Source organism: Leptonotus elevatus, chromosome 10 (assembly GCF_054856555.1).
Source record: "Leptonotus elevatus isolate MCC_2025b chromosome 10, RoL_Lele_1.0, whole genome shotgun sequence".
NCBI lineage: Eukaryota > Metazoa > Chordata > Actinopteri > Syngnathiformes > Syngnathidae > Leptonotus > Leptonotus elevatus.
The window spans coordinates 23,221,187-23,245,440 of NC_141248.1; the positions used below are offsets into that span (position 1 = coordinate 23,221,187).

General features: G+C 40.8%; 1 protein-coding gene across 3 annotated transcripts; it reads left to right on the forward strand.

Moving 5' to 3' along the window:
* The first annotated feature begins 82 nt into the window (after nt 1-82).
* Nucleotides 83-23,882, forward strand: LOC147167670 (N-terminal EF-hand calcium-binding protein 1-like). 3 transcript variants are annotated; one of them, XM_086087787.1, is made up of 14 exons: nt 83-231; nt 573-854; nt 4,306-4,330; nt 10,563-10,671; nt 11,347-11,372; nt 11,992-12,089; nt 13,539-13,675; nt 18,388-18,476; nt 19,157-19,218; nt 19,568-19,615; nt 20,308-20,420; nt 20,589-20,666; nt 21,447-21,538; nt 22,151-23,882. In XM_086087787.1, the coding sequence occupies exons 2-14, from the start codon at nt 717-719 to the stop codon at nt 22,177-22,179; spliced, it is 1,044 nt and encodes a 347-aa protein (XP_085943913.1). In that variant the 5' UTR covers nt 83-231; nt 573-716; the 3' UTR covers nt 22,180-23,882. The 3 variants fall into 3 exon arrangements, with proteins under 3 accessions (XP_085943913.1, XP_085943914.1, XP_085943915.1); XM_086087788.1 differs by having other exon boundaries at nt 127-231; nt 570-854; XM_086087789.1 differs by lacking the exon at nt 83-231 and having other exon boundaries at nt 469-854.
* The last annotated feature ends 372 nt before the right edge of the window (nt 23,883-24,254 follow it).

A 24,254-nucleotide genomic window follows, 5' to 3' on the forward strand; every position in this document is an offset into this window, starting at 1 on the left:
AAAACACTATAGTAGCTGTACTCCTTTTTTTAGCCCACCAGGTGGCTATGTTCGTCAAACGTTTTCACACTGGGGTTCAAAGCGTCAGTGAACGCATCACTAAGGGAAACGAGCTGAAATTGTATACAGCCTGGTCGTTGCGAATACTTTTATTCCGTTTCAGCTCGGCCGAATGAATGCGCAACCGAAATCACCCTGGTCTGCATCACTATCCGCTTGTGATAGTTTAAGGTAACCTGTTGTTTTTCCAATGGTCTCACAAAATAAATGGCGACGCCAGGTAGCAAAGCGTAGTTTGTAGCTCGAGTATAAATTTGCTATTTATCTACTATTTGGGTTGTTTGCATGGCTGGGCAAGTTGGCTTACTGGATTGCCCATTTTACGTACTGTCATTGAATCCATCGTTGCCCTCAGCCTTTTAATTCTTATTTACATTTTTTTTTTATTAATATTTATCGTAGGTTATTATAATTATAGTTTATACCACTCATTATTATTATTTTTTGACATAATATAAAATACATGCATTTAAAATGCTAAATGCAAATATTTTTCTCCCAACTCAAAGCAGCCAATCGTAGCGTCTCCAGCAGGGGCCGCTTGCCTTTAAAAGTTGCATCTCACTGGCACACCTGACACAAAAACCTCCCGGCTCGTCGCCCGCATCCGCAGCCTTCCAGATCCCGCGGAGATTCTTCCTTTCCAGAGCAAAGCAATGTTGGCGTGCACGGAGATGATCACCATGTGTCTGCAGTCGGCCAAGCGCAAACATGTCCGGGCTCAGCAGCTGCAGCAGCAGAATCAGCAGAACCAGCAGCACAGCAGCGGACGAGGGCTCAGCATCCTTCATGATGTGAGTGCTGCATCTATCACGTTTGTTACTTTTTTATGGTCCTTTTGGATGGAAGGCAAGATGATTGCTTATTGTTGTATTTGTGTGGCGGTAGACGTGTCATATGCAGTAAAAGGTGATGGAGGACAGTTTGTGTGTGTGTGTGTGTGTGTGTGTGTGTGTGTGTGTGTGTGTGTGTGTGTGTGTGTGTGTGTGTGTGTGTGTGGGGGGGGGGGGTGTGTGTGTGTGTGTGTGTGTGTACGTGTGTTGTGTTTTGGCACAATAGGTGAGTGACTGACACTCAAGAGTTATCGATCTGTTTTTGATTGTGTGTACGTTATTCCCTCGCTATAACGCGGTTCACGGTATCACTGTTTCGCGAATTTGTGCGTGCGTGTGCGTGCAATTTTGCATGCATTCTTTTTACAGTAATGGCACTATTTTCATACAATTTATGACGGTTTTAACAGTGAGAATGTTTAGGCGAGAGAGAAATGTGAGAAAATGCAAATGCCTCGATGAGAAAAGTGTGTAAACTGTGCGGTGAGGGGTTTTATAATAAATGTAAAACATAAAGCTAACTACTTTGCGGATTTCATTTATTGACGGGTTATTATTTGGAACCCAACCCCAGCGGAAAACAAGGGATCACTGTACTTTTGTCTCGTATTTGTGTAAAACTGCAATAGAGAGCTGTTTGTAATACATTTTGTCCCTCTTTTGTAGTCAATAAGCCAAAGAGAAAATTCCGTGAACCTCTGCCGATATTCCAATGCCCAAATTCACTAAATAACTCGGCTTTTCACGTTTCTGTGCTCTCTCTATTATGCACTGAAATGCCACAAGATGGCACCAAAGCCCTCCTGAAATAGGAAAGTAGTACATTGTTACCAAGGAAGTACCTTGAAGTGATGCATTTTGACTGACAAACTAACAGTCGAGATGTATTTACTACTTTTCTATTAGACAGTCCTTTGTTGCCATCTTGTCACATCTCAATTCTGCCGGCGTATTCATGGAGAGTGAAGCGAGTTTTTTTTTTAAATCAAGGCGTGTGGTGTCCATAGCAACTGAATGCTGAAACAAAACCTTTCCATATAAATGTTTTTACATGTCAAACACATCCATGCCACGCGCCCGCCGACTTGACATCTGCCGCCATGATACGAGAGGGCATGCAGCACTCTGGGATGCGGCGCTGACCTTTTCGCACCCTGCTGTAAAACGCTGCATTATAATCCTCAGACACAGGCGGCCATGAGCCCACACATCCGAATTTTCGCTTTTTTCTGCCTGCGTCGGCTGAAAAGGAGAGAAAAAGGTAGATTGTCGGTACTGCGCAGCCTCAAAAAAAGGAGAGTTTCACTTGATGTCACCTGGCTTGTGAGCAAAGTTGTCAAAAATCTCCTTGGCAAGATGACGAGAGTGCAAAAGGGTCAACCTTGACATTGTTGACACCGAAAATGAAAGCAACATCCTGTGTTGCTAATTGGCTGACGGCCCTGACATCTCCCAAAGAGACGAAACCGACGTTTTGAATCGGAATGAGCCACGTTGCCTTTCCAAGGCTCGTTTGTGTCCGTGCAAGTCTGGAGTTGAAAGAAAATGATTTTGATTTTAAGGGTTATTTAAAAATAAAATGAAATAAAAAGGGCTTTGCCGTGCACAACCGGAATAATATTATAATACTGACTGATATATTCGGATTTGTTATGTCCTCTATTTCCCACTTGGTCACACAAAATGTTCTCCTACGCTGATAGTTTTGGTCATTCACAAAAAAAAACTACTTTAGTTGAATAAAGTGTTAATTGATGTAGTAATTCTTGTATTTTTCATTATTTTGTCCTGAGTTGTGCACTTGTTGAGAAGAACTTAGCAAAATGTCATTTGTGTGAGTAACACATGGCACAGCACATTTGCTGGGAAGGGAATTTAAAAAGCTAAACTGCTTATAGATGCGGACAGAGAAACAATAAATATCCTATAACTTATAAGGTATCAATTACAGATTGTGTGAATGTCAGAACGGCCCATAAATAGTAACAATGATTCATACCAATCCAATGAGATTGATACTTTTAACAGTAGTTCATTAAATATGGTTTTGGAAAGCTGCTTTTACTGCATCGACTTCTTCAAACATTTTGAATTGAATATAGTCTTCCTCATCAGTACTCTCCAAAAAAGAACAAAATGATCAAGGACCGTTATACGCTAAAGAGCTCGTAGTGCCTTTTTCCGACCACAAATAGTTGGCTCTCTGGTGTGAAATGGCCGAGCCAGAGTAATGAGATGAGATGTTTACTTTTGTTTCAGTTTCTCTCCGGCAAGTCATTAAAAGCTCTGCAGCTTTATAGAAAAAAAAAAAAAAAAAAAAATCAAGCTCTGCAGCTAATTTAAAACCCTCCGAGTACTGCATGGAACGAGGGCGAAAAGAAATCATACTTCTCCAGGCCCCTGTAGTTCGTCACCGAGGTACTCGTATGAATATCATTTTTGTTGACAAATGGATAGAAAATCGTTGTCAATGAATTGCAGGAAGTTTGGTGTACCTACAAATGCTGTATTTCAGAAAGTGTTGTCGCTACGTTAATGCTATTCTATGCTATGTATGCTATGTAAATGTTGCTCAAAGATGTTACCATTTTATGCTAGCGGACCTGAATTTTGCTAACTAAGCTAACGGTGTCTATTTCTTCATATTTTGGGAGTGGTGTATGCTAATGTAGCTAGAAAACAATGTTAGACATTTTCAACATTGTCATGTAATGTATTTCTATTCTTGTTTATTCCAATTTTCCTCGCTGTATAGAACAGTCACACATCTAGTGAGGACAGAGCAAACTGCCGTGTGAAAAATGATCAATGTTGTTTGCACCAAAAATTCAGGCAGCTTAATTGACTCTAATGTTCATCTTTTGTTTAATATTGGTGGCCATTTATTGGTTGAGTTCAAATTGAAGTTGAATCTCGCAACCTTCCAAGTGGGTCATTTCATATTTCCCAGCAGTCTCAAATGCAATATGAGCGTCCCAATCTGACGACTCTGATGTCATCTCTGCCAGCAGCCCTCGAATGGAGCCGATCGTGTTGCTATGATGTGTTGTCGTTCATTATCAATTCAACCATTCGACTTTTGCAAGCATGCAAAATGTGATTTGGTGGGGACTGCGAGTACACGTTTGAGTAGGAGTCACTGAAAGCAACAATATTTCTTTTCATATGAGTCACTGCTGTACGTCGAGGTCAAATATTTTTTTCCCCTTCAAAAAGCCTTTAGCTGATCAGACCTTTCTCTTCTTTTTCTTCCCTTTCTCCGGAGAAAAGTCACATTTCGTCACTGCTCACAACCATCAAATGCATGCATTTGTCATTTAGTAATGTTTTTATTCTTTACAATAATATGCATCAATTGAACGGTTTGGTGATGTTATGTTTTGATTAATTCGGTCTTCTCTCTCGCTTTTAGATTTTCCGTCGGGCGGACAAAAATGGTGAGTGAGCATTTGTTGAATGAAGAACATTTTGTCCTGACAATTGTGTGTCCTTCACACACATCCCTGCTTTATTATTATGATTTTAAACTACTTAGGGTGAAAAATAAAGGGACCTTCTTTGTGCGAGTTTTAATACCCGCTCTCACTGATGCAGGTTGTAATTCACTTTTTAAACTCCCTGTAAAGTGAAAATAAATAAAGTATGTCTTGTAAATTTAACACACCGCTGAGAAGTGTGTTGTTTACAAAATGTCTACAGTATAAAACAAGGCTTCAGAATTGTGATAACACACAGCTACAGTAAATTGTCACTGCTCTCTTTCCATGTCGTGACCAGAGGTGCTAGCCACCAGCTAGCTTACGCGCTAACAGACTTGGGTGTCCTTGCTGGTCCATAAATTTAACAAACCACTGAAGAAGGTGTTGCTTACGTGTCGCTAGGGGAAGTTCATAAGGCTCCATTGCAACGTCCACATAGCTCAATGAAAGAAACTGACAAACTAAACGAAAACACAATCAAGCAATAAAAGACAGGAAAACCAAATACCGCAAAATGAATGAATAAATATAAGTAGGTAAATCAATAAAAAATACCAAAATAAATAGGTAAGAAATAAAGTAAATATCCGTAAACAAAGAGTGGCCTCATCGAGGACATAAATCATCTTTATAGCAGTGATGGGAAATCCCATGTTTTCTTAAGATGAAACCCAGGGCCAGCAAATACAATGAAAACAGCAAGGGCCCTAAAACAGAACCTTGTGGAACAGCGGGTCAGTGGGGGATTCAATTCTAACACGGGAAGTTCTGTCAGTCATAGATAAGAGGATCGGAACCACCACTAATGCCCACCTGGTGCTGCGAAGGAGCTAACAGAATATTATAAATTTAATATTATTTATTGTGCAAGGAAAAGAAGAAGAAGTTTGAAGCGTGTTTCAATTTAACTTGGTAGTGCTAGAATACCTTTGGATGGTAGAGTTAGAGTTTACCCGGCACGTCCAGTGGATTGTTCAAGGCAATTTCAGACAGACCTCATCTTAAAGGGAATTATTTATTTGAATGAAAAACAGCATTGTGAGGATTGTAATTAATTTTGCATTTGAGTTATTGCTCAGTTTGAAGAAATATATCAAATACATACAATAGTGGACAAAAAAAAACTGCTGCTGGATCTTGGGCAGTAAATAAATACATGAGATTCTGCATGCATAATTAAATGATATGAAAAACATCCACAAGCTGCCAACAGCCCAGTTTAGTGTCACCCTCATCCATAACATAGTGTCTAAAATAATCCCCCAGTGTAAAATGTAATAACCGGAAAATACCTGCTTTTCCTCTGCCTCTCGCGCCGGCTGCACACGCCCCGCTCTATTTATTTTCTGTCTGGCTGAAATAAGGTGCCAAAACAAATCAAGACGCAGCAGCCGTCGACAGGGACATTGTTACATTCACAGGCCATGTCATCGGTGTGCTTCGAAAAGTGCAAATACTGCCACCGCGAGTCGAATGAATTGTTTCTAGGGAGAGTTTCCGGTCGATTGTGCATTCGTGAAGATGTTTTTATTTCACAATGACGTCGGCTGGGTGGACTGTCACGGCACCCTCTGATGGATTATGGTACATGAGAAAGGCGCATTAGAACCATAACAGCAATCTTTATTCATGTGCTGTATCTATGCTTTTTGACGTATAGCGATAGAGCAATTCAATGTTAAATGCTCTTCAGCAGGTTTGACAGAAGTTGTAATTCACCGGCCGCGGCCTCCCTGGCTACTGGCTCTGGGGGGGGAAAAAAAACAAGCCACTCTATCTCTAATATATGTAAATATACACACAGACACATTTTGCGACACATTTGTTTGGTAGTGAGGGGGTCATTTATTACTTTTTTTTTTTTTTTTTTTTTAAGAGCTCAGTATTGTTCATTCGGAAATGTCATCATCATTGCTCTTTTTTTTTTTTTTTTTTTTTTTTTTAATACATATATATATATATATATATATATACATATATATACATATATATATATATATATATATACATATATATATATATATTTTTTTTTTGTGTGTGTGGGTGAGTATGTGTATGTGCGTGCGTGCGTGCGTGCGTGTATTTTGTTAGCTCACCAGAAAACCTATTAGAAAAAAATCTCATACCGTTCACCTAAACCGAACACCAGGAGACCCGAGGGGACCGAAGAAAACCAAGGAAGGTGAAATCCAGCACCGACCAGACACCCCCCCCCCCAGAACTCCTCCCCAGCCCAAGAAACATCCAGACCCCAACAAATCCAAAAAACATAAAATCAGGGAGGCCTCAAGAGACCAAAGGAGAGACCGAGAAAAGGAAGGAAGGACAGACGAAGCCGCGTGAGATCCACAGACACCAGCCTCCACCGATTCAATAACCTGAGGAGGAAACAGATTGTCATTTATAGGGGTCATTTATTACTAATGAAAACAATTTGGCACGATACGGCTTGGAAAACACTGAAAATGTCACAAAGTTGTGGTGAAAGACGGAAGTGCAGGAAAGTAGGCATAATCTGAAATCATTTCCCAAAAGAACAGAACGACAAACGAGGTGTATAGAATTATCTAAATACTAAACTAACTGAGCCAACCGAGCAAACCCCCCCACCCCCCCTCTCTCTTTCTCAATCACGACTCTTGTTTGTATTGATCCCTTGCAAACTTTTTCCTTTTAGCGTAATGGAGAAGAAGAAGAAGAAGAGTTATGGCGCTGTCTCCATCCAGGCAGCGCAGGCGCTTTTCTCATGCATGATTCATTTTCAGACTTGGAATAGATTACAGGCAATAGCAAAGAGAAAGTTGCCTTTTTGGGGGGTATTTGCTTTCCTTTTTTTTTGGGATTACCACTGGGATGGTTGGCACCAAAATCCTCTCTCGGCATTCTGAGTGAGCTCGAGCCATTTGTCTTGCTGAAATGAAAGCCACAATGAGCACTGCAGAGCTGTGAAATGAAATAGATCAACATTGCATCAAATTGTACCATCTCACTGTCCCTCACCAAGAAAGCCTCTGAAAATCCGTTGAAGTGCGCGTCAGCCGCTAACAAACAAGCTAATCCTCCACCTGGCGATGCATCTGAATTTCGCCTCTGCTTGCTTTGCCGTCTTTCGATACCATCTGGCCGAGTCCGTCAGAAGATCCGGTGGGATTAAGCGCGCGTGCTTTGCTGCATAAAAAACGTGTTATTAATTCCAACGTTGCATCGAATGCAGTGGTTCTTAACCTTGTTGGAGGGCCTACGCGCATTCGCAGAACGCTTCTTCTTTGAAAAATCGGATGTGATTATTGTTTTTTTTTTCAAATTAAAATTCATAGATATAAATCAGGCAGTTAGGACAACTCAACTCTATATTTATAGAGCACTTTAAAACAACTGCCGCTGTTTTCTTAACTCATTCACTCCCAGCCATTTTCACTGAAGCAACCCCCTTCGCTCCTGGCCGTTTTACTGGATTTTGACTGATTTTGCAAGGCCCGCAGAACATTGTGCTCTTCTATTGCTATGAAAACATGGAACCCACTAAAAACCAAAAATGGATTTCTATCTGTTTACGTTTTGCAGCAATTAGCATTAGAATATAGCTCAGTTTCATCCGTATTCACAAATATACTCTGTTGCTGTTTTTTGTAATAACTACCATTGATTTACGCGTCCTCTTCATGTCAGAGGCTGCATCTAAGCCTTCTGTATGCTCTAGCATAAAAAACAAAACATATAAATATATTTTTGGGACCATGGCAATATTTAAAATAGAACGGTTTTGGGTGAACATGAGTTAAGATGGAAATCAGAGAGGGCCCAGAATTGAACCCTGTGGAACACCATGCGTTCCATTATACATGGGAATCCATATTGCACGGATAGGCCAAGCATTTCCTTGTGTCCAAATTATGCTACAAATAAAAATGTTTTGCCTCATTTTTTCCACTGTCAGACTTTTTTGGTATCAGCTTCTTTTGTTCGCAGTCATTTTTTTTCCCACCTTCAACTGTGACGATGTTTTGGCATGCAGGAGAGGTGCAAAGAGGGGAACGATTCCTGCTTGCTCACCTCCACTCTAACCCGCTGGCGATGACCTTGTGGCCTCTCGCGTGTTTGCATTTATTCATCCGTATTAGTGTGTTAATTTGCAGACCGTAATCAATGATGCTACATTTTTATGCCCATTAGAAGTTGTGTTGCATTCATGAACTGGTAAAGCCTTCATCAATGAAAATAGCACTTGCTTCTATAATGTATTGCCATAAGCTACATTTGAATCCTCCTTCCACACAGAGTGATGTATTTATATCGAAGCGTGAATAAAACATGACGTCGTTGATTGAGTGCCATAAAAACTTTATTAGGTATACAGGCAATGAAATAAGACACATTTTAACATCCCTAACTGCCATACAAGTATAAAAGCACACCACTGTATAAACAAAGTAAAGTCAAACTATTAGCCCTTTTATTAATGGTGCAGAACGTACAGAACAAATAAGTTTCATCACATTTTTTTGTCTTTCTGATAGGCAGAGGTGGCAAACCGAGGCCCAGAAAGTAAAAACCCTGCAATAGTTTGGCTTTAGCCCCAGGTGCTAGTTAGCTAGTGTTAGAGTAGATGATATTAAGTATTGTACTCTTTGCGTGTTCAATTAACTGAATGGTGAGATTCTGGTGAAGAAGTCCCTTTGCAAAGGTATCAAAAGCTTTTGATGACAACAATTGAACTCTCTCAAACAGTGTGTTCAGATTGTGTGTCCTCTACTCCGGCACATCATTATTTATTGAAAAGTGGGTGAATACGAAAAGTCTCCTCCCATCAGCCCACAGTACATTTGTTTACAACTCAGTGAATACAAGAAAATCCCCCCTTCTGTTCCCATCAGCAAGTTCCCATAGGTATAAATCAGATTAGAGAAAAACAATAATCAGCCTGTGCCTCCCCTCTTCCGACCGGCTGAGACCGGTACTAGACTAAACTCCCTTCAAGATAGCAAATGGAAGAAACCCGTTGCCCTTCTTCTGAGAGTGAGACAGATAAGAATACAATTCTATTCATTGAGCCATACTGAGTTAACATAACTATACCTAAATCCAAAACGGCTAAAATATAAATTGAAACTGAAAAACAATGTTAATAACTTAACACTAGCTAGGGAGCTAGTTAGCTAGCACGAGGGGCTAAAGCCAAACTGTGGCAGGGTTTTTACTTTCTGGACCTGGATTTGCCATCTGTGCTGATAGGGCAGTTGTTTGCATCCAATGCTAATGCTAATGTTCCAGTGTGCTACTGTAGGTAGCAGAACAGTTGACTTCCTCCATCTGCTTGGCGCTTGAAGTCTTGTTACTCTTTTAGAAGGAGGAGGATAAGGGTGAGGAGGCACTAAAGATGCGTAACAACGGCCTGATTTAGAGGAACTAAAGGGCCAAAGCGGCACGTCGGGGCAATCGCCTGCGGGCCGAGGTAATTACAAGCGTTGTCGGTGCGTTTTCAGCCGAACAGATGGCGCCCTTGAGCCCCGCTGAATCAGCCGAGTGGAAATTCTTGACAGGATGGTTATTGGGGCTGACGTCTCGTTGAGTCGGCAGGACAAGTGCTGCGAAGCAAAATGAAAACAAGCAAAGATGCACCTGGCTGCATTCCGTTTGCTCGACAGTGCTGCGCCGGCGCTAACACTCGCGCTCATTTGTTTTGATCATATCACTTCGTCAAAAGTAAACGACTGACCAGCTTCCTCAAATTGCTTTAAAATGACAACATCTAAGCCATCGTTTCATCTGAGACAGATCGTTGGTGGGCAAGGAAGGCTCCTTTGCAGATGACAAGCCGGCTATTTATCTGTCGACTGCCGAAACATTGGCTCCTTTTCTGTCACAGCAAGCTGGGTTCTCGCGAGTGGCTAATTGGGAGCTTTCCTGTCCAGAATTTGCCAACAGCAAGCAAAAACAACAGCAGCCTGTCAATCATTTGAAAAATATTGGACTCACGGGGCTGACCGTGGACAGAAAAGCAATGGCACGGCGTTGTGTCATCGTCAAAAGATAATGAACGCTCCGTGCTCGCCAATTCTTCAACCAGCTGCGAGTGGGCATAAATTCAAAGTAGTGAATTGCCATGAAATGCTGTGACGGCCATTTCTATAAATGTGACAGGAGCTGTCTTCCCGTGCGATTTCCCCCCCCCCCACTTTTGCTGGTCTAGATGACGGCAAGCTGTCATTTGAAGAGTTCAACGCTTACTTTGCTGATGGCGTTCTGACAACGGAGCAGTTGCAGGAGCTTTTCTACTCCATCGACGGGCGGCAGAATAAGTGAGTTCAATTTGTCGCATTGCAACAAAGCATTCGCACTAACAAATAGTAGGGATGTTCAAACATTGCAGGAAAATATTGGCGATTTTCTGTTCTTCGAATTTCTAATTGCGGATCGTAAAAATAGTTTTACATAGCGAGTACCGATACCTTGAAATAAGGCTGATATCAGCACCGATTCCAATACCTTGTATCAGTACTTGCGCCTCCTTAATCATAAGGTGTGCACGGAGTGCAATACGATTCAAAGATGGTACGTTTTCAAATGGAATGATCCGATTCAGTGGGATTACGATTTAATTCGATATGGTACGGCCGTAGCTGTATTATTTAATATGTAACAAATAAAAGCTCAAAGTCCAAAATGTTCAAGTTCATTCAATTCAAAGAAAAACAATATTTTAGCAACATCAAAATGGTTTGTACCGTTTTATACCTGGTGTGTATCTCTTTTAAAAGACGATTTGATACGGAACTTTATACATACGGTGTGATACGATTCAAGGGTGCTATATTCATTTAAAATATAACAATTCCATTTGGGTTAAATCAAAACGGATTTTCTCATTCAAATTGGTTTTCATTACACCCCTAATACACATGTATACTGTCAAGCGTGATTTGTTTTGTTTGTTTGTTTGTAATTGATCTGCTTTTCTGCTCTGCCCTGTGCAGCAATCTGGACACTGACAAGCTATCAGGTTGGTCCTGATTTTCTCCCTTCGCTAGCCGCGGCACATCTTTTGGCCTATTTGTTAGCAATATTCTGTGTGTAGGGTGGGGGGGTTGGCCTGGATAAAGCCTGATAAAGTAGGACGGAGGCTTGTAAGTATTGGTAAGACTGCAGAATGGCAACGATACTGTTGTATATTTGCGTCAGATGCGTTTTTCAATGGGTCGACTTGGAAGAGGGCCTCGCCCAAGCATGTCTGTGAATTTTGTAGTTTTTAAATGACTGTTACGGTTACAAGTGTCACAAAAGCAAATATGTGAGAGTCAAAGTCTTGTTTTCACTGCTTTTTGGTCAGAAACCAAACCATGTTCTACCGAACAGACGGAGATGAGCAAATAATGGAATTATTTGATTTGATTTTTTTTAAAAGTAGAGATTCTACTTTTGTTTTGGTTGGTTTGCTGCCTAAATGGTCACAGACCACAATTTCCTGTGGGTCTTGAAAGATCTGTCAAAATGTTATGAATCGACTGGCACAGCGACAGTTCAATGAGTTAATGCCGGACTGTCAGGCCACAACATTAGGTACGCCTGCTGATGAGTCCCAATGCCAAGAACACGCTGTGACAATTGTTTCCTGTGTGTAGATTATTTTTCTCATCACATCGGGGAGTACCTGAACGTCCTCTCCGCTCTGGAGACGCTTAATGTGGCCATTTTAAAAGCCATGTATAAAACCAAAGAGGTAAGATTTCATTCAGAGTTGGGATGAGCGGGAGTTTTATTTATTTATTGATCTGGTCACTGTAAAGTCAATATTGTTGAGCCAATTATGTTATTAGGCTGACGCTATGATTTCATACTTTCCCCAACGGGCCCACATGTTGACATCAGCATAGTTTGAGCCGTGAACCTTGAGTCAAGTGTGCTCATTACAGGAGACAAGCGAGAGAGAGAATGTGTGCTGCATGATTACGCAAGCCGTTTTAATGAGCTCACCTTCCTCCTGTTTAAAAGCCGCACCAGTTGTGAGAAAATCCTCCGAGGGTTCGCCGCCGACCGCTCAAGGCGTGTCGAGCGTTTGCTTTGACAAGCCGCTGCTACGCTGCCGCGCAGCGTGTCAGCGGGATTTCTTAAGCGAGCTTGCAACGGCATTTGCGTTGACGGACAGGAGCAGCAATTATCATGACTTTTAAAAGCCCGTCGGAATCCGATCACTTTATGAGTCATTTGTGTGGCAATATGTGAAAAGAAAAAAAAAGGGAAAAAAGTTATGGAGGACCAAAACTGACATAATTGCAAATAAATAAATACGTGAATAAAAGTGAAAATAATTATATATATATATATATATATATATATATATATATATATATATATATATATATATATATATACAAAAATAAATATATAAATAGAATTAAATATAAATCAATAAATAAAAACGCTCTGCTCTCACATTTATTTATTTCATGCTGCAGGACGAAAGGTCATTCAGATGAGGGGGCGGTCCTTGGGTGTCTTGGGTTGGGCTCCGCCGTTGCAAACTACTTATTTTATTTATTTCTTTTTATTATTTGTAATCTTTTTTTAATTTTTATTTGTACTTTGTACAGACCGCACTGCGTGTTCCGCTGGACTTATTACAATTGAAAGTTTGGTATATAGACAGAAAGTAGTCGGGGTGAAACCAGGTCTAATTTGTGGTGCAGGTGGTGCAAGGCGATTTTGGTGGGTTTGATCCACAGATTTGCACTTGGCTATGTGTGGCGGATATCATCATATTTCATTCATGAATATGACATCAGCATGCGTCAATCCCTCTGAACCGTTGCCGAAATCTATTCGGTGACGATGGGCTTTATTGTTATTATTATCTTTTGATATATTTTCAAATGACTTTGTCACACAATACGGGGAAGCGTGGCGCTGACAATGTGGAGTAAATAGTTAGAACGCGTTTGCTCGTCCAAAATGTAGCGAGTCCGTTCAAAAGGTATTTAACAAGTATGCATGAATGTATTTGCAAAAAACGTTATACTTATACTTAGCGAGTCGATCTTCAAATAGGGAATAAAACTACCAAAGTCGTCAGAAAAATAAATGCTTAATAAGTATAATGACAAAGTCGTTGAATTTTTGTTACATCTCATTTTCGTGCCAGAGCGAATGACATGTGTCCGAATATTTTCAGGAGTACCAGGACTCCAGCGTCCTGGGTCAATTTGTGACCCGCTTCCTACTGCGAGAGACGTCCGCTCAGCTGCTGTCCCTGCAGAGGTCGTTGCAATGCGCCGTGGAGGGCGTGGATGAGGAGAGCGCCCCCACTCTGTCAGTACCGACACTAACACTTTCATCCATTCTTATTATTTAAACATGAACGAAAATTCACCATCCACATTGGGCCTGGCGAAAACTTAACAGGAAGTCCCCCCCCATTTTGATTTACCGTACTTTGGAATTTGTCGCCATTTTGTTGGGGCCTTTTATAGAGGTCATACTTTAACGAACGCCTACAGAATTTAATGCGATCGTCTTCAAACTTGGCGTGTTTCGTCTTGAGATGTTTAAGATGAAAAGTTATCAAAAGATTTATTAGTTTGCTGCACGCTGTTGCCGTGGCGACCGTTTACAAAGACAAATGATGATGTTTCTGAGGGTCGAAAAACATCAGACCCTTCATGTACATCATGATTTTAGAGATTTCTTGTGCAATTTTTGCACCCTCTACCTTTTTTTTTAACGAAGCATTCTCGATTGTATGTTTCACCTTGAGTCGTGAAAATTGGGAGGCATATCAAACAGCTTAAGACCTACAAAAAAAGTGTTTTGTAGCCACATGCTAAGCCTAACAGGAAGTCTGCCATTTTGAATTTCTTTTGGAAATTGCACATAAGGCCTGGCGGAAAACTTCTAAAATAAAAATATTTTAGAGGTTTCTTATTGTCCTATGTGCCTCAACGTGGCAGGGTTTGCGAGGGCCCTTTATAGCTGCTTGCAGCTCTAGTTATTATTATTATTATTTATACCACCTGTCAAGCTTGGTAACACCGAAAGGGCGCAAAACTACGATGGATGGTCATGAAAAGTCTTGCTGAACTTTTTGAAGCTTTACAAAACAACGAGCTAGAGTCGAAAAAAAAAATCATATAGAGTTTAAAAAACAAAACAATTCCTCTTCACAGACCTGCAAAAAACAAGAATTGATATTAACAATCCTTTTTTTTTTATAGAATACTTTCCTGTTCTAAAAATATATATTAGTTAGTAATGTGGTGATAGATAGGCATGGGCCGAGTACCGATACCAGGTATAACTTCACCGACCAGCTTCGATCTGACGTCACTCGACAAAATGGCGACTCCATGAACGGCAAAAGATCATTTACGCGAATATAAACATATTCAAAATAAGTAACTTTACGTGAACTGACTGCTTTTAGCAGAACAATTGCTCGGAATCAGCCATCTTTCGCCTCGAACGCTTTGGGGTGCGAACTGGGACAATTTGAGCGGCGCAAATTTGACTTCCTGCCTTCTTTGAATGCAGCAGAAGTATCGGGCCATACGTATACTGTTGGTCATAGAGCATAGTTATCGATCCAGTTAGTTAGTTAGTTATAGTTAAAGTTACACAGCATCTTTTTCTTGTGTGCCTAATTCCCTACATTGTGGTGGATCTCATATCATTCCGCATGACTCATTGCTGTTACAGGCTGAATAATGACCACGCTGAAGGAAATAAATGAGGATACAATACAAAAGATTACTAACTGTACATATTGTGCCAAATGCAAAAGAAAAGAAGCCTGTTCTTGCTATTACCAAGAAATCAGCGAAGATGACGTTGGGAGCAAACGGCGAGAAGCCCCGGCTAACGACTTCCACCTCTGACAGCTTTTCTTTCAATGAACTTATATCAACCCACAACGCTAAATTGTGCAGAATTCCAGTTCAAACGCAAATAGGCCAGACAGCATAGGCTGGATTTGTGTGTGTGCGTGCGTGCGTTTATGAGTATGACTCATTTCTGCAACTTTTTTTAATTGGAACGGCTCTTTAAAAAAAAAGCTCTGCACACTAATGACTCATCGAGGCCATTATGATCTTATGGATGTAAAAAAAAAAGTTATTAACAAATGCAGGATGTTAGTTTCCACCTATTACTGTCAGGTTTGGGACGTGCGGCTGAGGACCCAAAAGCAGCCAGGTAAGGATGCAGTCAAGGAGGGGATTTAATTAAGAAAAAGGCAAACAAGGTACTTGGCAAAAAATAACAAAATCAACAATATCCAAAAACACAAGTCAAGGAGAACAAAGCAAAAAGGAAATGATGACGACAGGACATGGCATGAGTGTGACAATGACAACGACGCGACAAGAACTGAAAGAAAGCAGGGAACTAAATACACATAGCAACGAGACAACGAGAGACACCTGGTGGCTTGGGGAGCTGATTGGCTAACGCCAGGGATCGGGATAACAAGAACAGGAGGACATGATCAAACTTGACGAGACATTGACAAAGGGAGACACACACACAAGGAAAACATGATCCATAAACAAAACCAAAACACAGACCATGAACATTACATTTTTTTAATACATTTATTGGACATTTTTCAATAAATTGCTGTCGGACATTTAGATGGGGAATTTTGCACATTTTACAAATTGGAAACTTTCTGTGGGAATTAGGGCACAATTCATCAACATATCTTACGATTTGGTAAATTTCATATTTCTTCACAAATCGATTCTATTGGTCAGTCCACGTGTGGGTGTTGTTTTGATAAACAATTGATCAATTTAACTCATTCACTGCCATTGACGGCTATAGACGTCAAAAAGTCATTTTTACTATTTCTTTTTTTTTTTTTTTTTTTTTTTTTTTTTCTTTTTTATTTTTTTTTTTAGAGCTCAGTATTGTTCATTCGGAAATGTCATCATCATTGCTCTTTTTTTTTTTTTTTTTAAATATATATATATATATATACACATATATACATACATATATACATATATACATACATACCTTTTTTTTTTTTTTTTTTTTGTGTGTGTGGGTGAGTATGTGTGTGTGCGTGCGTGCGTGCGTGCGTGTGTTTGTTAGCTCACCAGAAAACCTATTAGAAAAAAAAAATCTTATACCGTTCACCTAAATCGAACACCAGGAGACCCGAGGGGACCGAAGAAAACCAAGGAAGGTGAAATCCAGCACCGACCAGACACCCCCCACCAGAACTCCTCCCCAGCCCAAGAAACATCCAGACCCCAACAAATCCAAAAAACATAAAGTCAGGGAGGCCTCAAGAGACCAACGGAGAGACCGAGAAAAGGAAGGAAGGACAGACGAAGCCGCGTGAGATCCGAGACACCAGCCTCCACCGATTCAATAACCTGAGGAGGAAACAGATTGTGTCTGAGTTTCGGTAAATGCTGGTGTGGTGGATCTGGCATGCATGAAAATCTCCACCAAAGAGGGGAGCCGTCGACCCCCGCCGGAACAGAGCAAGCGCAACACCTCAGGGCCCCCCAGGCCGCGGCAGCGCCAAAGGACGACCCCCGGGCCCCACCAGGGCCACCGGCCGGAGAGCAAACCCAGGAGCAGGAGCGCCCCCCGCCCCAACACGGCCCGCGCCCCCGGCCCAACGCAGCAGGACGGGGCACTGCAGGCCCACCAGGCACCCCACCGGCCCCCAACCCCCGCCCCCCCACCACCCCCCGCCCCCCATCCACCCCCCGCCACCCACCCCAACCCAGCCCCAGCCGCCCCCATGCCCCCAATCCCCCAGACACCCCCCACCCCCAGCACCCCCCCCACCCCGCAACCCCCACCACCGCCCCCCCCCCCCAACAAAGCCGCCCCCCCCCCGACCCCACCCCGACCAACCGGCAGCCCCCCAACCCCCGACCCCCAGCCCCCGGGGACCACCCGCACCCAGGCACCGGCGCCGAAGAGGGGCCGGACAGCGGAGCGGAGAGGGCAGCCGCGCCCACCCCACCCCCCGCCGTGTGGAAGGACGGAACACCGGGGGCAGAAGGGGGAGATGGGGGCACCGGAGGGCGGCCGACACCCCCGAACCCCAGGCCCAGCGGGGGAAGGCCCCGGTCGTCACCCCAGCGTTCTTTGTGAAAATTAACCCCTGTTACTGAGTCCGCCAGCTCGCGGACTGGCGAACTCTACCCCTAAACCGTGAATGTGACCCCACCCAGTGTATATACAAGTGTGTGTGTGTGGTGCATTAAAATTAGGAGCAGGTGAACCGGAGCCGATGGAAATGATATTCCCACGCTCCGATCCACCCGCCACCCAAGCATGTTGCTGAGTGTATGTGGTGCATTAAAAAAAATAGATAGGGCGGGGGGGGGGGGGGGGGGCGGGTGGCGACACGGACAGGGGACCGCAGCACTGCTCTATACTGCGGCCCCCAACCGATGGCACCCCCACAAGCCCATTTTTACTATTTCTATTAGTTAAAAAAAAAAATCTGCTTTTGCTAACAAGAGTATGAAAACCTAGAATTTTGTGATTGTAAATTTAGAACAGATATAAAATGTTTGATTAATCGTTAGTTAACTAGTGAAGTCATGTGATTAATTACAATTTAAAAAAACGTTATCGCCTGATGCCCTAATAAAAAAAAATTTTTTAAATAAGGGACGTCAGACGATTACATTTTGTTATTGTAATTAATGGCATGACTTTAATGGTTGACTCCCGATTAATCAAAAATTTTATGTTATAAATGTACAATATATTTTCTTCTAGGTTTTCATAAAAATTTTAATTAAATGAAAAAATTTTAAACTAATAGAAATAGTTCACATGATTTGTTTACGTTTATAGTCGTCAATGGCAGTGAATGAGTTGAAAAACTTCCCGTTTTTGGGCTCTCATGAAAAGTTTCCTGAAAATTTGGGAAACACAAGGTTCCAGCCCAACAGCAGCGATATTCTGGTTTCGTATCACTCGATCGATATTTCTCTCATCACCGTCTTATCATGTTGAGTTAACAACCTCTTTTTTCGTTTTTGTGACAGAGGAAAGGTGGAGACAAGCGATGGAAGCTGCGGTCACACGGTCCCGAACGCACTCCCGAAAAACATCCCGCCAAGCTCCCAAAATTTGGGTGAGCGCAATTTGAAAGTCATCCTTCACATAGCAAATATTCCTAACCAGGTTCATGCAAATGTATCGTGATTAATACCAACTTGCACATTGGAAATAAACGACGACATCAACAATGTAAAAAACATTTGGGGGGTTTAAGCACAAGACAATAAGTTTGTCCAAAACAATTTGTTGAGTTGGTTTTACTTACTTATTATTCGTTCTGTAAACTCTTATTCAGCCAATTTTCACAACAGCAAAACTTTGAATATTTTGTTGAATTGCCCAAGTGAAATTTGTTGCCTTGAAATTTTGAGTTAACACAACTTTTTAAATTAACCCCCCCCCAGTGTAAAAGTAATCCAATAATTAAAAATAGTCCACATACACTTTGCTCACACATGGGCACATACACAATGAAGCAATTACTCATCTCACCTACTAGAAAATAAAAATGAATTTAACGATTAGAAATAATCCACAAAATCAGAAAAAAACGGTCTACGGTACGCCTGATCAAGCAAAATCATGTGCGCAATGTTCATGTCATGAATGATAGGATTGCTTCTTTCACCAGTAGCACACTATAAATAAACATGACTGCTACAAATAAGCCACACAGTCAAAAAAAAAAAAAAAAATGCACATCATTCCTGGTCATGAATGTGTAATGATTTGTAGTGACTGTGATTGTTGAAGATGCCGAGTGGAACTCTCAGATGTCCAGACTCCAGCAGCTGCTTGATAAACTGGAGTGTCAGGTACGAAAGGTTCATATTGCGTCCTCGTCGCCAGACTTGACATCCAACAATCTTGACCCGTCCTCACTTGCCAATGCAACTCCATACCACCATTTCACACCCGTTTTATTACCTCAGCAGGGATCCAAAATGCAATATGCGCACACACCTCAAAACACACACACACACACACACACACATACTGTCTACCTGCGTCTTGCACACTATGTTGCTGAATCTGATGTTGCAGCTGGTAAGAATCTGAAGATCTGTTTCTTTTTCTTTTTTTTACTCACAACTGTCACTCATTTACTGGAACTACTAAATGCATTGTTTTATGTTATTATATATGGTTATTCTCTTTTCTCAGAGTCCGAAGCTGGAGCCACTGAAGTGGGACGCAACCGCGTCCGCAGCCGTAAGTCAACAGTTAACGTAGGAAGTCATCGATGCGGCATGTGTGTGTTTGTTTTCTTTGCTTGTGTGAAGCCTTTTTATTTATTTGTTTTTTTTTGTTTTTTTTTTTATATTTTTATATTTTTATATTTTTATATTTTTATTTATTGTTTTTGTTTTTTTAAGAGAGAGTTTTCTTTGCTTGTGTGAAGCCTTTTTTATTTATTGATACAATTTAAAATGTAAAATTTAAAATTTAAAATTTAAAATTTAAAATTTAAAATTTAAAATTTAAAATTTAAAATTTAAAATTTAAAATTTAAAATTTAAAATTTAAGATTTAAAATTTAAAATTTAAAATTTAAAATTTTAAATTTTAAATTTTAAATTTTTTAAGAGAGAGTTTTCTTTGCTTGTGTGAAGCCTCACAAATTGACTTGTCATCAGGGCCGCAGTCTGCTGGAGAAGTCAAATAAAAAAAATACATAAAAAAAAAACACTGATATGTGAATTAATTGTCAGCGGTAACCATGGTGACGGTTACTTTCAACTTATTGCAACAGGAATGCGCAAGTGGATGTTTTCACGTGTTTCTGTGCCGACTGGAATGGTAAAAATGCTCCCAACGCAGGCGGCAGTCTGACTCACTTTGTAGAAAGAAGGATGACATTGAAGGCCCTGAATCGTTTTCATGCGTGGCCTCGTTACCAACAGAACATTCTGCTGGTCCAGAGGAAAATGACTGTGAACGACAACGATGTGGACGACTTCCGCAAAGTTCTGAAGAGCTACGTCGACGCCACGTCGGCACATTCAGACAACCTGCAGTCAGTATCTTGGTTTTAACATATTCTCGAAAATAGGATGCAGGAAAGATGATAAATAAATCACAATTAATGCTTACTTGTGTGTGTGTTTGTGTGTTACTCAAATGACCAACTCAATTTACAAAAATGTCATGTTGTGTAACTATTGATGTTCTCTCTTGACATCAGCGTGTCGGTTCCGAAGAATCCGGAAAAGTCCTCTTACGTGATTTATGAGTTCTGGCGAGACCGCCTCTCCTGGATGAGGTCAGTTTTGGCACTCGATGTGTTTGTGGACGAGTAACTCTCTGGGATGTTATGTAGAAATATACATTTCATTTCAAGCATTTTCAAATGTCATGTCTCAAAACTATATGGGTGTCAAAATGTGTGCTTTAATTTTGAGTTAATTTTAAAGTTCCTTCAACGTCACAACATTTTTTGATTATGGAAAAAGCCTGTATTGGGGGAATTCCGGTCGCAAGGCAGCAGACACGTCCACGTCAAAATTTAGCAGTAATAAATGTAATAATTATGCATATATTTGTGGAGAATGGGGTCAAGTTGTATTTTAGAATTTAAAAAATGCGCATAATGTTAAAGATTAGATAGCGCTTAATATGAAAAGAAAAATGCACTGAGCTGTCACCAAAGTCTTACAAATGCAATTATGCCATCTAGTGGCAGAAAAATGACCTCAACACAAATCAATATCACACTCGTATTTTACAGTTCATCTTTTTAATTTTAACTAAATTTTATGAATTATTATGAAATTACTGTATCAATGACTAAGCCATATTTCTATTAGTTTAACATTTTGTTTCACTTTTATGTTAACAAGAGTATAAAACTTAGGGGGGGATTATTGTACATTTGATTGTACATTTAAAACAGATATAAAATGTGTGATTAATCGTGAGTTAACTACTGAAGTCATGCGATTAATTGGGATTACAACTTTTAATCGCCTGACAACCCTACTCAAAATGAATGTGTCATTAATTACCCGAGATATATTTAAACTTTTTTTTCTTCCCTTTTCAGCTACCTGCAGTCCAACAGCTGCAAAGACTTTCAGCGTTGCATAATCAACATGCTGGAGGACACTGAGATGGTATCCACCATGTTGCTCCCAGGTGTGTCGATCTGTGGGCGTGGCTATGTCAGGATCAGTCATTATTCAAAATTTGGTAACAAACAAAATCTATAAGATGTACAACTGGAAATAGCAAAAAATGACCCTAAAATAGCGACTCCAAAACAAAATGGCAGACTTTCTGTGCCTTTTTCGGCATCGATTCTGCAGAGGCTGAATTTTCCAAATATTGTGGGTGTGGGGCGACGAAGCCAAACTTTGAAACAGTGTTCCGCTATGCACGCAAGGACAGAAAAATCCAAATTTATTGTACTTTAGCGTCACCCATCTGTCCAGTATGTTTTTGAAACTGGATAAAACTATAGCACAACTTAGCTTTTGAAGGACCCCATTTTGAAACATGTCACATGACCCTTAAGTGACAAAACAAAATGGCGAACTTCCTGTCTTTTCAGGCAGAGATTCTTGAGACTTATTTTTTTTTGGGGGGGGGGGGGGGGGGGGGGTCTACTCATTCCCAGTTATATATCCGAAAATGGGAAAATACTCAAAATGGTGATTCAAGTGACCTAGGAATAGCAACAATAAAGAAATAAAGCAATTTATTGTGAGAGTGAGTGTTTTTTGTTTGTTTCTGTTTTGGTCATTGCAGCTGCCTGGTGGATGATGACTAACAACTGAGTGTCACATCCACTGCCTACGACGCTGTCACAAGGACGCCGGCGCATCAAAACCCACTCAGCCGCATGATCACACACGCACACGCAGACACAGACAGGAGGAGAATTCCAAATCCGTGCGTTTGAAGGCCGTGTCGCCATCCTGCCTGCCCTTCGAGCTTGTTGTCATCTCACCTGCTCATTATTTCGCTATGAGATGCTACACAATACACTGTACAGACTGTATAATTATGTTTAGCTTCCAAACATGCATGATAATACTATTAATAATGACTGTGTTTTCATAGAAGATGCTGTACTTTGTGCACAATGTATCGGAATGAGCAGGGGTTCAGATTGATGTAACTGATTTTCGGACTCGCTTGACTTTGACTTGGTATTCATCAGACTGGACTTCACTGACAGGACTGTAGACTTCAACGCTACATGCCTTGACAAGTCTTCACAGCTAAGCTAACTGATAGCTGGTAAAAGAGGTGGCAAATCCAGGTCCAGAAAGTAAAAACCCTGCCACAGTTTGGCTTTAGCCCCAGGTGCTAGCTAGTGTTAGAGTATATAATATTTAGTATTCTACTCTTTGCGTGTTCAATTAACTGAATGGTGAGATTCTGGTGAAGAAGTCCCTTTGCAAAGGTATCAGAAGTTTCTGATGACAACAATTGAACTCACTCAAACAGTGGTCTGTTCAGATTGTGTTTCCTCTCCTCCTGCTGCACATCATTATTTATTGAAAAGTGGGTGAATACGAAAAGTCTCCTCCCATCAGCAAGTTCAGCAAGTTCCCAGGAATACAAATCAGATTAGAGAAAAACAATAATACATCAGCCTGTCTCTTCCGACCGGCTGAGACCGGTACTAGGCTAAACTCCCTTGTAGATAATAGTAGAAGAGAAACCCGTTGCCCTTCTTTTCTCATGAGAGGGACAGATAAGAATACAATACTATTCTATTCATTGAGCTACACAGCTATAACTAAATCCAAAACGGCTAAAATATAAATTGAAACTGAAAAACAATGTTAATAACTTAACACTAGCTAGCTCCATAGCTAGCTCCCATGGTGCTCGTTTACCTGCTAGGGATCTAGCTAGCTGGCTAGCATCAATGGCTAAAGCCAAACTGTGGTAAGGTTTTTACTTTCTGGACCTGGATTTGCCACCTCTGATGGAGAGACTGGTTTTCTGACAATTAAAAATAAATACGCGATTTGTGAACGTATTAGTGTAAGTGTTGCGACTGAACAAAATTGTCTGATTTGACCGACGATTTGCTAATCCCAAATAATGATAATAATAATAATAATGCATCAGATTTGTATATGACTTGAGTTGACTCGCTTGAAATTTACTGAAGGACTGGACTGGATTTTTGTCACAGAAACTTGAGATTTGCTGAAACTAGAGTGTTAAGTAAAAGTAGCTTTACAAATCCCCCAATATTTTTGTATTTGTATGTACAAAACACCTACATTGGGGATGGTTGCTCTAAAATAACATCTGTGTTTCTCATGTATAATTGTTTCATCGTCATATCCACTGTATGGATAGAAATGCATAGATCATTTATGTACAGTATTTATTTTTAGCACACGTCACACAGACACAAAAGTTAGATGTGAGTGGTACCGTTGTGTTTTGCAGTTCATAAATGGGCCAAAGTTTATGCAAGCTAACGAGTCTGTTGAATAAAAATCATTCAAATGTGTTTGTGGACATTTTGGACTTTTAAAGGCGACAAGCGCCATTCATTTGCGGTCTGGATGTGGACGACTCATCATCTGCTCTGGTGGGAGCATCATACACAGAAGTCTCCAGTAACACAAAACAAAGTCAGTAGATTTGTTGCAATTGTTTTTTTTTGTTTTTGTTTTTGTGGTGGTAGTGGAGGGTTGTTTAAAAGGGTCATTAAAGTTGCTAGTGAAGTTGCAAAAGTTGACAAAAACAGTAAGTATTGTGAGTATTTTGTTGCATGCCCGAGCTCTGCCCTGGTCGTCATGGTAACGAAATCCATACTCGGCCTTTGCATTAGACAGATTGTGCTATTGTGGTCCAAACATAATTTATGATGTAAATGGTG

Coding starts and splice junctions, on each gene's coding strand:
- LOC147167670 (XM_086087787.1), top strand. CDS start 717: ATGTTGGCGTGCACGGAGATGATCACCATGTGTCTGCAGTCGGCCAAG. Junction 13,676..18,387: donor GAGGAGAGCGCCCCCACTCT/GTCAGTACCGAC, acceptor TTTTTGTGACAG/AGGAAAGGTGGAGACAAGCG. Junction 19,616..20,307: donor ACGCAACCGCGTCCGCAGCC/GTAAGTCAACAG, acceptor CGTTACCAACAG/AACATTCTGCTGGTCCAGAG.